This window comes from Hypanus sabinus, chromosome 8 (assembly GCF_030144855.1).
Source record: "Hypanus sabinus isolate sHypSab1 chromosome 8, sHypSab1.hap1, whole genome shotgun sequence".
NCBI lineage: Eukaryota > Metazoa > Chordata > Chondrichthyes > Myliobatiformes > Dasyatidae > Hypanus > Hypanus sabinus.
In genome coordinates, this window is record NC_082713.1 from 121,952,546 (window position 1) to 121,970,058 (window position 17,513).

At 44.9% G+C, this 17,513-nt stretch overlaps 1 protein-coding gene across 1 annotated transcript in view; it reads right to left on the reverse strand.

Moving 5' to 3' along the window:
• Positions 1-17,513, reverse strand: part of LOC132398382 (protein-methionine sulfoxide oxidase mical3a-like) — a 312,801-nt gene that overhangs the window by 66,359 nt on the left and 228,929 nt on the right. Inside the window, exons 22-24 of the mRNA XM_059977725.1 lie at positions 15,720-15,845; positions 9,813-9,875; positions 8,069-8,149 (exon numbers count right to left, since the gene is read on the reverse strand). Of these exons, the coding sequence (XP_059833708.1) occupies positions 8,069-8,149; positions 9,813-9,875; positions 15,720-15,845 (270 nt within the window). The remainder of the gene's footprint in view (positions 1-8,068; positions 8,150-9,812; positions 9,876-15,719; positions 15,846-17,513) is intronic.

Sequence of the window (17,513 nt, forward strand, 5' to 3'; positions counted from 1 at the left end):
GGTCCTACACTACCATGTTTAGGAACAGCTATTACCCTACAACCACCAGGCTCCTGAACCGCCATGGATAACTTCACTCACCACAACTCTCAACTGATTCCACAACCTATGGATTCTTTTTCAAAGACTCTACAACTCATATTCACAGTATTACTTTTATTTACAGTTTGTCTTCCTTTGCACACTGGCTGCTTGTCAATCTTTATGTATAGTTTTTCATAAATTCTATTGTATTTAATTCTCCTGAAATTGCCTGTAAAAAAAAATCTCAAAGCAGTACTATGGTAACATGTACATACTTTAGTAATAAATTTACTTTGACTTTGATGATCATTATGTGTTCCACTGAATTTTTTTTTTAAGTAAATAGATTTTGATCAGGTTATCGGTTTTGTATTTTGATAAAAATCGGATGTATTGGTTTAGGCTCTGTGGGTAAACATTCTGCTGTTCTTTATCACAGTGCCTTGTGACCTTTTGTGTCCCTCTGAAAGGGCAGGTATTGCCTTCATTTTACACACGATGCCACAGATAGAACCCTTGACAATGTAGCAGTCTCTCAGTGCTGCTGGAACTAAATGGACAGATACCAAATTACTCTGTTTGACACCAAGGGTGCAGGCTTAAAGCACATGGTCCATTGCCAGAACAAGAGCCCACAGACAGGAGGTTAAGTGTGGAGAAGAGGTATCTGGAAGAACACTGCGATATAGAGAACTGATTGTAGCAAACTTCACAATTCAGAGGGAAGGTCCAAGATTTAATTTCTAGATGAATGAAGCAAAGGGTTGAAGACTGTAAAAATGATTAGGACCATCTGTAGTGGAGAGAAAGGTTAACCCCAACCAGTTGCCAACAATATAAAGGTGGTATGATAATATAGAGGCGAGCACAATACTAACCACATTGCTATTACCACACCAGTGACCGGGGTTGGATTCCACCGCTGTCTTTTAGGAGTTTGTATGTTCTCGTCAAGATTATATGGGTTTCTTCAGATTGCAAAGGTGAACAGAGTAGTAAGTTAATTGATTACATGGGTGTAACTGAGCATCATAGGTTCATTGGACCAGAAGGTCTTGTTACCATGTTGTAACTCTAAAATAGGTTAGTAGGTTATTGGTCACATGGGCGTAAATGTGCGCCACAGGCTCGATGGGTTGCAAGGGCCTGTAACCACCCTGTATTTCTAAATAAAACAGGCCTATATCTGCTCTGTAACCTCTTTAAACTGGATGCAGTTCAGAGAGAAGACTTTTCTCCATGTCCCAGTTCAGCCTCGACACAATAGTTAACATTATTATCTTGCTGTTAAGGTATTTCTAGGAAAGGATTTAAAATTAAAAGTCAGATAGATCAGCCTGAAATCAGAATTTATAATCCCGAGGGAAAAGATGGTTCAGGAAAGACCAAGGCAAATCCCAAGGAGGCAAAGGAACAAATATAGAGCTTGACAAAATACCGATCTTGACAAAGCTTATGAGAAGCGTAGGGCTATAAGTATCAATGAGAAGCAGGTGGACCTCAAAGGAATCAGAAGGGAAGTGAAAATTAAAATGAGAAGCAGAGAGTGTATGAGAGAAGATGAGCTGTCACCATGTAAAAGGGGAATCCAGAATGTTCTATAGGCATATAAATAATAAAAGGAGTAGTACATGGAGTCAGGCCTTTGACAGACAAAAGCAGAAACTCGTAAATAGAAATATACACAACAATCTGGAGGAACTCAGCAGGTCGGGCAGCATCCATGGAAATGAACAGTCAACATTTCGGGCCGAGACCCTTCATCAGGACTGAAGAGGAAGGGGGCAGGGGCCTTATAAAGAAGGTGGGGGGAGGGTGGGAAGGAGAAGGCTGGTAGGTGCCAGGTGAAAAACCAGCCAGGGGGAAGATCAAGGGGTGGGAGAGGGGATAGGCAGGAAAGGTGAAGAAGGAATGTAAGGGGAAAGCACTATGGGTAGTAGAAGGAGGTGGAACCATGAGGGAGGTGATAGGCAGCCGGAGGAAGAGGCAGTGAAACACGTCTGCGCAATAATCTTGAACAATTTTTTTGCCTAGTGACAACAACATGTGCGTACTGAATTTTATATGTAGAATTATTCATTTTAACAACTGGCAAAACACTGTCAATAAGAACTTTGATCTCATCTGGGTTTGATCATTTTCACTCTCATTCATCTGCACTTTCACAAAACATACGTAGCAGACCTGTAGCGGGCAATGAAGGATTTTCCTGCCAGAGCTTTTGCACATCGTCCATATGTGATTTGCTTGCTAAATGATGTTTTAAAAAGTCGTTTCCAAATATCACTCCACTTCTTCCTACTTGCAAATTATTGCATCACGACAACACATATAGGTAACAGCAATTTCTGTACTGTACATAAATATTTCTTGTAGCTGCACATTCTTGACCTCATGAGCTTTTGGTGTAGCAGTTTCTACTGTTTCATTAAGTCATTCTGCTTTAAATGAACAAGCTATTCTTCTGAGCTTCACGCCCTTTGCATCTTTGGAATTCGACATAGTGATTCAGTAATTTCTTCATTAAAAACAGTATAAATAAGCCGGTTCTAAAAGCCGCAGCCAAATCATCACAAACTCCACACTGTCAACACTGTCCGTATCAGAAACCAGAAAAGGCAATGTGATTGTGTACAACTGTGAAATATACTTAACAAGCCAACGAAATAGAGGGTGACAACCTTTTGTATGCAGTTTAAATTCCTTTGTGTGCCAGGAGCAAAAGATGAATGCGCACACTTTAGAGGGAACATTGTCGCTAAGTAGCCAGGAACAGAGGGGACATATTCTTAGGATTCTAAGGAAAGTAGAGAAGAAATAACAGCCACTGAATGTGATCTTACAGTGTTCTTTGGGTATGAGGGTGGTGTTGGAATACCAGAAAATAGCAACTGTCACCCCATGGTTCAAAAAGGGAGTAAGGGCAAGTTCACTAACTCAAATCAGTTATCCTGGCTGGTGGGCAAGTTCTTAGAAACACTGCAACAAACCATCTTCTTAAAGATCTCAGCAAATTCAACAGCATCTGTGCAAGGAAAGGACCAGTTGACGTTTTGGATTGAAACTTGGCATTCAGCCTTAATGCAGAATCATCAACTATTCCTTTCTCTCCACAGACGCTGCTCGAACCACTGCATTCCTCCAGCAGATTTGTTTCTTGTTCCAGATTCCGTCATCTGCAGTCCCTTGTGTTTCTAAGAAACATGAACTGGAACCGGTTTAGTGGTAAACCAGCTGAAAATGCATCATTTGAAGTAAGCCAGCATGGATTAGTTAAGGGGAAATCATTTTAAACCGATCTAAGTGTTTTTTGATGAGGATAAGAGTTGCTGTGATATGCATGAACTTCCAGAAGGATTTTTAAGGTGTCCTATAAGCAGCTTATCAGAAAGATCAATAGATGTGGTCAGTAAAAGGGACATTATCATGGATACAAAGTTGGCAAGGTAGCAAACACCAAAGACCAAGCCAGAGGATGACGAATGGCGATATTCATTCTAGCCCTGTCCACCACTGAGCCCATTTACAAAGAGTGCTGCCACAAGAAAGCAGCATCCATCATCAAAGAACCCCCCACCCCAATTGCAATTTAGACCATACCTACTTCTTGCCACAACAACAGGAACAGTTATTACCCTATTATCAGGCTCCTGAACTGGTGTGGATAACATCATTCAGCAGTGATCCCCAACCACCAATCCGCGGCCCAGTGGTTGGGAAGGAACCACTGCACTAATATATGGACTCACTTTTAAGGACTGCTTAAAACTCAGATTCGCAGTGTTATTCTTATTTACAGTTTGCCTTCTTTTGCACATTGGTTGTTTGTCAATCTTTATGTGTAGTTTTTCTTTTTCAATCTTTTTATTGAATTTCATATATAAAGAGAAACATAATATAAATAGGTTATAAGTGCACTAGATTTGAAGTTAAATTTATAATAGGATAACAATATCTTATTAAATATCAGCCAAAAAAACATAATAAACAATCAAACCTATTTTGATTGAACATGAAAAAGAATAAAAATAGTCATCAAAAGAAAAAAAATGTAAAAATGCACGAAAAAATGTATATTAAAAAAAACCTAAACTAACATGGGCAATAATACCAGCTTATATGAGTATGATAGTGTCAAAAACTCCGGAACTCCATACCAGAACAAGAATAAAAAGAGAAAAGGTCTGGAAGAGGCCAAATTAATTCATATGAAAGTGTCGAATGAATGGTCCCCAAGTTTCTTCAAATTTAATTGATGAATCGAAAATAGTACTTCTAATTTTTTCTAAACTCAGACAAGAGATAATTTGAGAGAACCACTGAAACGTGGTAGGAGGGTTTACTTCTTTCCATTTTTGTAATATAGACCTTCTGGCCATTAATGTTACAAAGGCGATCATTTGTCTAATTGAAGGGGAAAGTCGATTACCATCCTCATTTGGTATACCAAAAATTGCAGTAATAAAATGAGGTTGTAAATCAATATTCCAAATTGAGGAAATGGTAGCAAATATGTCCTTCCAATAGTTATGTAAAGTGGGACATGACCAAAACATGTGGGTCAATGAGGCTACATCTGAATGACATCTGTCACATTGAGGGTTAATATGAGAATAGAATCGAGCAAGCTTATCTTTAGACATATGAGCTCTATGTATGACCTTAAATTGTATTAAAGCATGTTTAGCACATACCGAAGAATAATTAACCATTTGTAGAATTTTTTTCCCATTTTTCTGTTGATATATTATATTGAAGTTCTTTTTCCCACTCTTGTTTAATTCTACCTGATATTTCTGGTTGTATCTTCATAATTCTATTATAAATAAGAGCCACTAATCCTTTCTGACAAGGATTCAGGGTAAAAATCATGTCTGAAAAGTCTATCAAAGTTGAATTGGGAGAGGATGTGTAGTTTTTCATAAATCCCATTGTATATATTAATTTTCCTGTAAATGCCTGCAACAAAATTAATCTCAGGGTAGAAATATAGTAACATATATACTTTAATGATAAATTTATTTTGAACTTTATTTCCCTATGATCAATAGTGGGTTGACTGGCTTCATGAGAGGATCCAGTAGACAGTTATGACAAAGGTTCCTGGAAGAAGGGACCACAGTTATAAGGATGAATTTGAGAGACTGGGACTGTTTTCTTTGGAGAAGACTAAGAGATCTGACAGAAATACACCAGATGAGGAGAACTCTGGGCAAAATACCCGGTGGTAGAGGGGTGTAAGGAAAGTCGATTCTTCCTTGGTATATGCTAACATGTGTAACACAGAATGGAATTTTATAAGACAAAATGGTGTTAATCTGGGATGTGACAATGTTTTGAGAAAGTAAAAGGGAACCAGTTCACAGCTATGTTTTGAGAACATTTTGCAGTTTGAGAGCAGATAACGGTGAAAACACATTTATCTGGAAAAGTACTGGGGTAAATATTATGATAAGATTCTTGAAATTGCCATGATGGGTTAAAAAAGGTTTTTTTTTGTGGAAGGGGAATTCTTAAGCTGGGTTACAACTAGTGCTAAGAGTTAAAGACAAAAAGTAAGGGGGGGGGTGGGAGAGGGAGGGGGAGGGGTCAGGCACCTGCAGTTCCCTCTGGCAGTGCGTTGTGTGGAGTGGCTTAGTGATTGGTGAATAAGCTTTATTTTGTCTCTTTTACAACTTTATGAATCATTTTTCTTTCTTTCTATACTTTATTCTGTATATGACAAATAAAGTAATTTCTTATAACCTTGAACGTGTGTAAAATGTCCTTTGTTGGAGGATACATCCTGCTGCTGAATCAGAAAAGGAATGAATTTTAAAAGATTTTTGTCACAAAAGGTCAAGAACATAACATTAAGAGTGACATGTGGTAAAAGTTTGACACCACGTTTGACATCTGGAACTTACTGCTTGCAGGTTTCCTTGTGGCCTGCAAAAGGGAATTAAATAAAGGCATGATTGAGAAAATAAAACTGTCCAATGGGTTGTACTGGACAGCAGATCTCATGGGGGCTAGCATGGACATGAAGACCAAAAGGCCTCTCTGTGTGCAAAACCATTCTATGATTCTAAACAAAGGAAATTACTAAGGCATGAGGAACTGGTCAGCTGTGTTACACTGTGAACCTATGTTAAAGAGTAAAACTACAGAGAGGCAAGGGAAGAGATTTTTTTGTTAATACATGAATATTCAATTCCCACCTTTGGGTGGCTCACTAGTAGGTTCACCATTCGCTATCTATATCAACATTTTGACCAAGATGATCAAATGTAACATTTCCAAGTTTGCTGATGGCACAAGGCTAAGTGGTAATGCAAGTAGTGATGAGGATGCAGAGAGGCTTTCGGGCAAGCTGAGTGAGTGGGCAAACACAGGGCAGATAAAGCTCAGTATGAAATCCTGCACTCAGGTAGAAGAAACAAGAAAGAAGGGCTTTCTTTTAATGGTGAGGGACTGGGAAATGTTAACGTTCAAATAAATCCTGATATCTTTGTGTACAAGTCACTAAAAACAATACAGGCACTCATCAGAGAGGCTAATGGGACTTTGGCCTTTATTGCGAGAGGATTTGAATACATGAGTAAGGAATTAAGGTGCAGAGAGTGAAATTTGAGGTGGATCAGCCACACCATTGACAAGAAAGCCAGATGGCCTCCTCCTACTTAATACATACAAAATGATAAAGGAACTCAGCAGGTTAGGCAGCACCTATGGAAAGGAATAGTCAATTTTTCCGGCTGAGACCCTTCATCAGGATTGGAAAGGAATGGGGATGAAGACAGAACAAGCACATTGGACATTTTTATTTTCTCAATCATGCCTTTATTTAATTCCCCCCACAGTCTTATTCTGGCTTGTTCCCTGTTCCTTTCCAATCCTGATGAAGGGTCTCAGCCTAAAACATCTTTTCCATAGGTGCTGCTTGACCTGCTGTTCCTCGAGCATTTTGTATGTACTGCTCTGCATCGGCAGAATCTCTTGTGTTTATGGCATTCTGCTGCTCCTGATTTTTATCTACTCCTGACAAATTGTTGAAGTAGTTGTGAAAAGTCAGATCAAAGGCTGAGACATGTCAATCAACAGAAGCCTTTTCAAGAATGGGATGCTGTATTCATTGAACGAGCAAGTAATACTGTGCACATAAATCTCCAGAGCATTGAATTATAATCCAAGAGGAAGTCATATGGTTTTCACAACAATGAGGGACAGGCCTCAGTGTTAGGTTGTATGTGAAGGAGAAATAAGTGTTTGATCATTCCCAGAGAAACTGGCCTCCACACATCCAACTCCAAACTAATTAAACACAATGATAAAGTACAAATAAATAAAAATAATGTAGTGGATATCTGACTTAACAGAACTCTGTGATGTGGAACCTATTGTGACATAGTGGGACAGAAAATTACCTCACATACTGACAAGAAATCCATGCATGAATTCATCTCTTTGTACAAACCTAAATGAAAGCTAAAACTCCCATATGTAAACCTGCCTGCAATTACTATAAACTTGAGGATCAGAATCAGGTTTATTGTCACTGACATACAGTACTGCGCAAAAATCTTAAGCACTAGGGTATATCACTAGGGTGCCTAAGGCTTTTGCACAGTATGATATGCTGTTTTTATATAATTTCCTGCACGGGTTAATTTTGATTTAATATGAAGTTCATCTATCTCCATCCTCTCTTTACTTGCCCTTGAAACAATAGTATCAGTGAGTCTTTGTAAATATTGGTAATATTGAGCAGATATAGATAAACTACTGTACAAATAAACAGAAATAATGTGGAAATCTTACTTAACAAATAGCCGTAATGTGCAACCTATTGTGACCAATTAGCATATGAAGGAGAGTGAGAGAGAGTGTGTGAGTGTGTGTGTGTGTGCGCGCGCGCGCGCGCGTCTGAGCTTGTTGCCTCTGAGGAGCTGCTCTTAACACTCAGAGAACAACCGAGGTGCACCTCACGCTCGCGTGCACTAAAGGCAACATTATGTATGGTTTGAGTTACATCTGAGTTCCACATTTGAGATATTTAGCATACCATCCTCTAGTGACGAATTATTTTCCTCCTCCTCCTCCTCCTCCTCTTCATCTGGGCTCAGCTCCACGTTCATCTGCTTCTCTGGAATTCAATGAAAACGATGAAAGAATTAAAGAACCACCAAGTCTCAGGCAGTCCCCTGCTATGGAGTACAAACGTACTCTGAAAGAGCAACACTCAATAGCTCAGCTTTCTAATGGGATGCATGAAGTAAAATTCACCTGTTTATTACATATTGCAGTTACAACTAACTGCAAGGGAGTGACATCAAATAAAAATTAACTCTGAGCCAGGGAAGTAAATATTACAAAAAAAAAACACAAACTTAGCGGAAGAGTTGGGTTTAAGCAATGTCCTGAAGACGGAAGTGTCAGAGGCTCAGGGGTGAGATTTCTGAGCCTCGCACAGAGGCAGTAGAAACATGGCTCAGTGGTGGGCTGATTAAAATGGAGGCTGTGCAAAGGACTGGAACTGGGCAGCAACATGACTGCGGAGATTCCACTGACCCTGCAGGGTGGATGAAAATTAGAGTGAGTGTTTTCAACATAAAGAAATAACTTGGAGGTGTCTGCTTGGTTATATCACACTATTTCCATTTATCCAGCATTTCTAATTCCATTCTTCAGCTCATTGTCTACAATCCTCCCTTTAGTCAAAGAAAGAGGCTGTTTGACCCCATGTGACTTCTTTGGGGAATTCCTGACTATCCCATTCCCTGGTTATGTCCCTGTATTTACCCTGTATTATTTACCCTCGTATCCTTATTAACTCTTCCAAATTCCTCTGCCACACAGCTATGATGGGAGATAATGGAAACAGTCCGTTAGCTGACCTACCCACACATCATGCAGATGTGACAGGAAGCCCAAGCACATTGAGGAACCCATAGAGGCACAGGGAGAACGTGCAGACTCCACACAGACAGTACCTACGGTCACGACTGGAGTTACAGCACTCTGTTGCCCACTCTGGTGAAGCCAATTCTCCTGATCAGGCCCCCTATCATGTATCCCATTCACCCCCGTTCCTGCAAAGGTCAAAATCAAACCAAGTTTCATCCACACCCTCTTCCCTTTACACTTACTCTGACTGAAAAACCATTCTGCTATGTAGCGTCACCCCTCTTTGTGTGATGTAGACAGCAACAAAGGATTCAGTCACCCACTGCATCTCCTCCCCTCTTCACACCCTCTGCACTCCCTTCCCCTGTTCACACTTTCTGCACCCCATCCTCTCCATGAACTCACACCCCCTGCACTCCCTTCCCCGCCCACTCTCTCTGCACCCCACCTCGGTCCCACACTCTGTACCCCTTCCTCTCCTGATCCCACACCATCTTTGTCCCACACTCTCTGCATCCTTCCCCTCTCCTCCCTACTCTCTCTGCATTCCCTCCCCTGCACATACCTGCACACCCTCCTGTCTCCACATCCTCTGCACCCCTCCCCTCCTTGGTCCCACCTTTTCTGCACCCACTCCCCTCTCCTCCCCACACTCTCTGCACCCCCTCCCTTCCCTGATCCCATTCTCTTCCAACCCCAGGTCCACACTCTCTGCTCTGCATCCTCTTGCCCAAGCTGATACACCTGCTGTGTGCTCTGATTCACAGTGTTAAGGTGTGTGTGAGATCCACCCCTCACCCAGAGACCCCACTCGGTTCCCCCTGACACCGGTGCCTTGAGGAACGAGCAGAGTGGAAGGAAAGCAGCAGAAGGCCAGGCTCTCTTTAACAAAACAGAACTACCTCCAGTCAGGGATTCCAACCACGCCCGAACTGCTTCACTCCGAAACGGCGGAGCGTTGGAGGCTACATTGGGGGGAGAAAATAAAAACTGATGAACAGCTGAAACAAAGGGAAGGATTCCCACCTCAGGTGAGGGAATGACCACTTTATGCACAGTCTGTACTTGAATTAGAACTTCAGTTCAACACTAGGCTCACCGGGGAGTATCCATAACCAAACCAGCAGCCACCTACAGGCTCACAAAACCAGAATCCAACTCCAACTGCAAACAAAAGCACAATGCAAGAATCCAGCAACATGAGCACACGTACATTATAAATAGTAGCAATAACAATGAACAGGCTCACAAGGCCAGAAACCAGCACTACCTGAGAACAAATGCACAATTCAAGAAACCAGCACTAACAGGAAACAGCCGCATGATGCCTGAAACCAACACCAGCAGTGAACAGGCGCACAATGCCAGAAACCAACACACCAGTTGTGAACAGGCGCACGATGCCAGAAACCAACACCAGTAGCGAACAGGCGCACAATGCCAGAAACCAACACACCAGTTGTGAACAGGCGCACGATGCCAGAAACCAACACCAGTAGCGAACAGGCGCACAATGCCAGAAACCAACACACCAGTTGTGAACAGGTGCACAATGCCAGAAACCAACACTGGTAGCGAACAGGCGCACAATGCCAGAAACCAACACACCAGTTGTGAACAGGTGCACAATGCCAGAAACCAACACTGGTAGCGAACAGGCGAACAATGCCAGAAACCAACACACCAGTTGTGAACAGGTGCACAATGCCAGAAACCAACACCAGTAGCGAACAGGCGCACAATGCCAGAAACCAACACTGGTAGCGAACAGGCGCACAATGCCAGAAACCAACACACCAGTTGTGAACAGGTGCACAATGCCAGAAACCAACACTGGTAGCGAACAGGCGCACAATGCCAGAAACCAACACACCAGTTGTGAACAGGTGCACAATGCCAGAAACCAACACCAGTAGCCAACAGGCGCATAATGCCAGAAACCAACACACCAGTTGTGAACAGGCACACAATGCCAGAAAGCAGCACCAGCAGTGAACAGGCGCACAAGCCAGTAACTAATCTCAGTTGTGAACAGGCAAACAATGCCAGAAATTACCACCAACAGGGAACAGGTGAACAATGCCAGAAACCAGTGCTGACTGGGAACAGGCATACAATCAGCTGCAACAGTGAACAGACCAGCAACATCCAGAGCTACACATGCAAAATGCTGGAGGAACTCAGCAAGTCAGGCAGCATCTATGAAAATGTATAAACAGTCGACGTTTCAAGCCGAGACCCTTCACCTAGACTAGAAAGGGTAAAGACACCAGAATGAATAGGTGAGGGGAGGGGATGGAGGCTAGATGGAAGGTGATAAGTGCAGCCAGGTGGATGGGAAGGAATCTATTAGGACAGGATAGTGGACCACGGGAGAGGAGAGTGGGCCATAGCAGAAAGGGAAGGAGGTGGAGCATCAGGGGGAAGTGATAGGCAGGTGAGGAGAAGAGGCAAGAGGCTATACTTGGGGATAGAAGAGAACACGGGGAAGGAAAAAAATTTACCAGAAGGAGAACTCGACGTTCATGCCAAGGGGTTGGAGGCTACGTCGATGGAAAATAAGGTATCGCTTCTCCACCCTAAGAGCGGCCTCATTGTGGAAAATGAAGATACATGAACTGGCATGTCAGAATGGGAAAGGGAAAGGGAATAGGAATTAAAATGGTTGGCCACTGGAAGTTCCATTTTTGGCAGATGGTGTGGAAGTCCCCGAGTTTATGTCAGGTCTCAGCACTGTAGAGGAAACCCGAGGTAATACATCCAGCATCCTCTAACAATGGCTGGACATCCAGTTCTATTTAACACACTCACATTGCTTGATATTTTTTGTTACTCACAGGCACCTGCACCATATCTAATTTTATAAACCAGGCTTCCAATGATCAGGTTCTATTTATTAGACAGTAACATGAGCTTCACTTGGTCAGAATGAGATGACAGATTGCAGGCACCATCTAGGAGACAGTTATTGGGGGTTGGAGAGTTATTGTGGAGAGCAAGGGGTTCAGTGTTCACTGTCCAGGTGGTCCACTGGAGAGATTCAGATCAGTGGGGCCTTGCTGTCCATGGTGCGCAGTGATGGAGGAGGCTGTGGGTTGTGGGTGCCCTGGAAACGATGAGCAACACTGAGGGCTATAGAGAGAGTTAATGCAAACAGGCTTTTACCCCTCAGGCTGGCCCAGTCTAGAACTAGTCATAGGTTTAGGGTGAAAGGTGAAATATTTAAGAGGAGCTTCACTCAGAGGGTGGTGCTGGTGTCAAACGAGCTGCCAGCGGAAACGTGAATGTATGTTCAACTGTGATGTTTTAAGAGAAGTTTGGATCAGTACATGAATGAGAGAGGCATGCAGGGTTATGGTCCAGAGGCAAGTAGATAGTCAGAACAAACAGGCTGGCATGGACTAGATGGGCCAAGGGCCCTGTTTCTCTGTTGGAGGGCTCAATGACTCTAGGAGAGGTGGGAGCAATGGCAACCTCCTCTTTGTTAAATGCCAGACTCTGGAAAAAAAAATCTACAGTGATAATGGACCAGTAAATTTGGTTTGGATTACAAACCATTTTATGGGAAGATCTCTCGCTACTACCACCTAAATATGGCTCAGAACCACTTTCCCATTAATGACCCGCTCTGACAGTTCAGCACATCACTTGCTGTACCTAAACCCAAGAGCTAAGCTAGGAGCTGAATTACTAGATGGGCTGATTGTTTCTCCATCCTATGATTCCAACCAGGACAGTATAGGTAGAACATACCCAACGCACAGGCTCTTAAGTATGTCTTCATACCTGTGACAACTATCACCGTGTTGGGAGTAACTCAATGAGGCCAGCATTCAGGATGGGCAGCGGCAGAGCTGTGTATTCCACTGTGTGGCCCAGCAGATCCCTCGTTCTACTATTCCTGTGGTCCGGCTCTTCAACAAGCAGCTTGAGGACACACATGAGAGTGGGACTAGGACCCACCGAGGGATGGAGTCCCAATCTGGTAAAGCTGCTACACCACTCTAACTGCAAGCTAATCAGCTAATGCAAAGGCAACTAAACGCCTGACAGATCAGACCAGCTCTTGATGTGAGTGAAGCCAGGCAGCTGCAGAGACAAAGCCCAGTGCCCCAGAGTCAGTGGTTTTGGTACTGTCACAAAATGTTATCCACCCGACTCCGTGCAACACAAACCAGGTTATATCCCTGCCACCGAAGGCAAGCAAACTCCAAGCAGTCTACTCAATCATCACCAGAGTGCTGAAAGGTACAGCCAATGTACCGCTCGTGTCCACCTGCACTGTTTTTACCAGGAGCACTTGATAAACCAACAAAGCCCTAGATGTGGAGATGTTTCCAATAGTGGGAGAGTCTAGGGCCACAGAAAGCACAGCCTCAGGACACAAAGATGTCCCTTTATTACAGAGATAAGGAGGAATTTCTTTAGCTAGAGGGCAGTAGATGAAATTCATTCCATAGATGGCTGTGGAGGCTAAGTTACTGAGTATATTTAAAATAGAGATTGATAAGTTAATTAATAAGGGCATCAAAGATTACAGTGAGAAGCCAGAATGGGATAGAGAGGGATAATAACTCAGCCATGATGGAATAGCAGAGCAGGATTGATGGGCTGAAGAGCCTACTTCTACACCTATTTGCTATTGTCTTATCTTCGTTATCTTGGCTCAAACACCAACGATAAAAGATGGCAAGAGGTGAGATGAGTGCACTTCTTTCAACATCAAGGCATCCTTAGAACCAAGTATGGCATCAACGAGCATTGGTTAAAGACTGAAATCATTGCCATCCTCTCAGCAGCATTGTGAGGGCGGGTCATCAATGCAGGGGCATCTCTAGACTGACATTCAGCTTCTCATCGATGACCTTCCTTCCATTCACAGGATCACAGTGGGGTGCTCACTGCTCCACTCTCAACACCTCTGCAAATGAGGCCGCCCCAACCTGTAGGCAGCAAGTTCCAGACAACATTCAGGCAGGGTTGGATGAGCATCCAGTAACAGTTACACCACAAACTTTTTGGCAATGTCTATTTCCAGGAACCTGCTCTTGATTTTTAGTGGCATCACCATCACCAAAAAGTCACCATCCACGCTCTTGGGTGGGGGGGAAGGTTACCAATACTTCACTGGACAGGCCACATCAATAGCGTTGGTTCAGGAACAGGTAAGAGGTTGGGTATCCATTAGGAGTGACTCACCTCTGACATAATGAACTTCCCCACCATCTACAAGTTTGGAGTGTGATGGAATCCCATCCACCCGCCTGGACAAATGCACATTTGCAAGAAACTTGACATCACCATGGCAAAATAGCCCACCCAGCCAACAGCCCCTCCACACTCATTACCTCCAACTTCAGTGCACGGTAACCATAGTGAGGGCTTTTGCAAGATCTGCTGCACATTTCCCAGATCATTGGATGCTATTCCTATAGATGCTCAGATACACTTGAATTTTATCTTATTTTTCACATTACATGGGTGTGTCCACACACCTGGTCTGGACTCTAGCTCTATCTACACACCCAGTCCGTGCTCCGAACTTCATCTCCAACCACACCCCGCACTCCAGCTCTGTCCACACTCTGGATCTGTACTCCAGACCCCAGCCCCAAACAGACACCCCGCAATCTGGATTACAGCTCTGGCTCACGACTCTATCCTTGCACATGGCCCACAGTCCATGCCTCCACTCCCATCCCCACCCTCGTTCTACACTCCAGTTCTATCCACACAACTGGTGTATACTTGGGACTTTGCCACCAGCCCCAAAGGCCAAGCAACCAGATGCCAACCCACTGGATTTCCAAATGGTCAGATGCCAGGTTTCCAGAATTTCATTACAACAGGAACCCAGATACACACGTCACTGCAGAGCTGACCTAAGCCCAGGAGAATATCCTGCCTAATATCCAGTCCTCTGCCTGGGATCTCTGATACCCTTTCCCAGAGGCCCTTCCACCATCTCCGCACTCACACACCCTCCTCTTCCCCTCCTCTGCCCAGTTATTTGGAAAGTCTTAACCAAATAAATCAATTGGGAGAAAGCAAGTTTTTGAGATTAGTGTGGGCAAGGACAAGTACGTTGTGTGATAAAACAAAAAAAAAATCAGAGCAGGGTCAGTGAAAATTACTGTCAAAAGGAATGAAAGGAAGATGCAGTGATAAACGTGAGGTCTCCGGGGCTGGACCTAAAGGCCACAGTTGGAGCATCTCCAGAGGCAACAGCAGCAGCAGGCTGGGGTAGCTCAGAGACTGCAGAGGGAGAAAAAGCCATCACACACCCATTGTTCAACACCCTGACAAGCAGTCACAATCCCACATGCTGTCCGCTGTGTGGCTCCCTCACACAGGCGGCCACCATGTGTCCAAGACCCACCCAGAGGCAGTGTCTGTGTGCCCGCCTCTCTCCCACCCGCAGCTTCTCCCCCACCACCCACAGCAGTCACCTTGTGCCCGCACCCACCCCCGAAGCTGTCCACGCACGCCCGAACCCCCCAACCACCTGCAGCTGTCCCTGCACTCCTGACTCCCCCTCCACCCGCAGCTGTACCTGTGTCTCCGACTCCCCTCCCCAACCCGACTCAACCCACCCCCCCCCCACAAATTCCCCACGCGCCCGACTCAACCTCCCCCCCCCCCCGCCAGCAGCTTCGCCTGTGCGCCCAACTCCCTCCCTCACCCACGCGGTCCCAACATGTGAATCCTTTCCACACAGTGTCACCACACTACTGCCCCAGCCAGCCTTTCCCTGGGCTCTCCTGTCCCTGCTCTCACCCTTTGGTGTGGGAGGGTTGGTACACCATTACCTTCTGGGGCTGAGGCTGCCGGTGAGCCTACCCCTCCGTGCCCTGTAATGTGTGTCCAGTGCACATCTGCCTTGATGTCCAGAGGGTCAATGGGGCTGACGATCTGCCGCACCCTCAGGCTCGAGACTACTCCGGGAGGGGGCACAGTGCCAGTGAAGCAACAGGAAGGCAGGTGGAAAGGAAGGCGAAGAGAGAAAGAGGAGAGATTATGAAAGAGTGAGGCAGTTCCTGGAGCGGAGAGACTCAGGCTTACAAAGCAGAGGGTCGCATGCAGAAAGCAGCCAAACACAAGGAGAAGTCAGCGAGCCAAGCTCCTGCCAGCTCCAAGAATCAGTTCAGCACCAGCAGAGGCTATTCAGCCTATTCAGTATATGCTGGCTCCTAGTCAGGCAGTCACACCAGTCCCATTCATCTCTCCTGGCTCTGCACGCCCCCTCCCCCCCATAGAGACTGCCCGATTCCTTTCTGATGGCATTAAATGACCCTGCTAACATCACCCCACAGCTCTCCGAGAAAATATACTTCCCCTCACATTTCCCTTCCATCATTAGCCTGGAGTTTTAGACTAGTATCACTGCACTTTGAACCCCTGAACACAAACAATCCATCCCTGTTCCCTATCAGTACACTCATGATGAGATGAACAAAAGTAATAATAGGCCATTTAATCCCTTTAATTTAGCCCCATACCCCATAAGGTCGCAGCTGATCCCCTGCCTCAACATCACCTCCCTACACAAATCCCACTTCTCTCAATTCCAAATGCACCAAAATATGCTTGGTGCCCAGCTCTCCATAGCTCTCCCTGGGTGGACTATCCTTAGGTCAAACACTGCCCCCACGCACCAGGCCTGGTGAAGCCCCAGTGGGCCCAGACTCAACTGATACCTGTAACGCCCTTTTCCTGGAACCATTCAAGGGTCTGATCCAATATCAGCAGTTCTGCGTCTATTCACTGCTCTTTGCAACACAGCAATTCCCACTAACAATCCCAATCCAGTCTTTTCAGCTTCGGATCCCAACAATTCCTCAGTAATTATTCTTACATCTGTAAATGTCCAGTCAGCCAACCTTTGATCGCCGATGGGTAATTACCATCCCAAACCTAACAACTGAATTACGGTCCAGATTCCTCGTCTGTACTCCCCGATTCCAGGTGCACACCTGGATTCAAAAATCCCTGATGCATTATTCTTACTCCTCACTGAATTCCAAATATTCCCTACCAAGAAATGAGTCCACCTAATCCTGTCCTGTCCAACCGCATAACACCTGGTCCTCCCAACCCAAAACTGCCCAACAATCCCGGACTAACCCCAGTCCAATGCACTTTAGTCTGGTCTGGTCCTCCCAGTCTAGATTAGTCAGTTCTCCCAGCCCAGTCCAGACAGTCCTGCCAGTCTAGTTCGGTCCAATCCATCCAGTTGGTCTTTCAAGCCCAGTCCAGATGGTCCAGTCTGACCCAGTCAGTTTAGTTCAGTCCAGTCCTCCCAGTCTCTGAGCCCAGTCCAACCCAGTTCAGTTGAACCTTACCAGCCTAGTCCTCCCAGTCCAGCATGGTCCTTCGAGCCCAGATGAGCCGAGTTCGGTCTCCCAGACCGAACCTGCAGCATACACCACAGCACAGCCTGGAAGCTCACGTGACAGGCTGGCACAGAGCAGCCCAGCCCAGTGCCCACGAGGTGATAGAGAACAAAGGGTGCTTAGAGCAGTGAGGACTGCCTCAGCTGTAGAGTGCAGAAGGTTAGTGCACGCGCTTGGAACGGAGCACAAAGCCATGCACACACCCTGGGG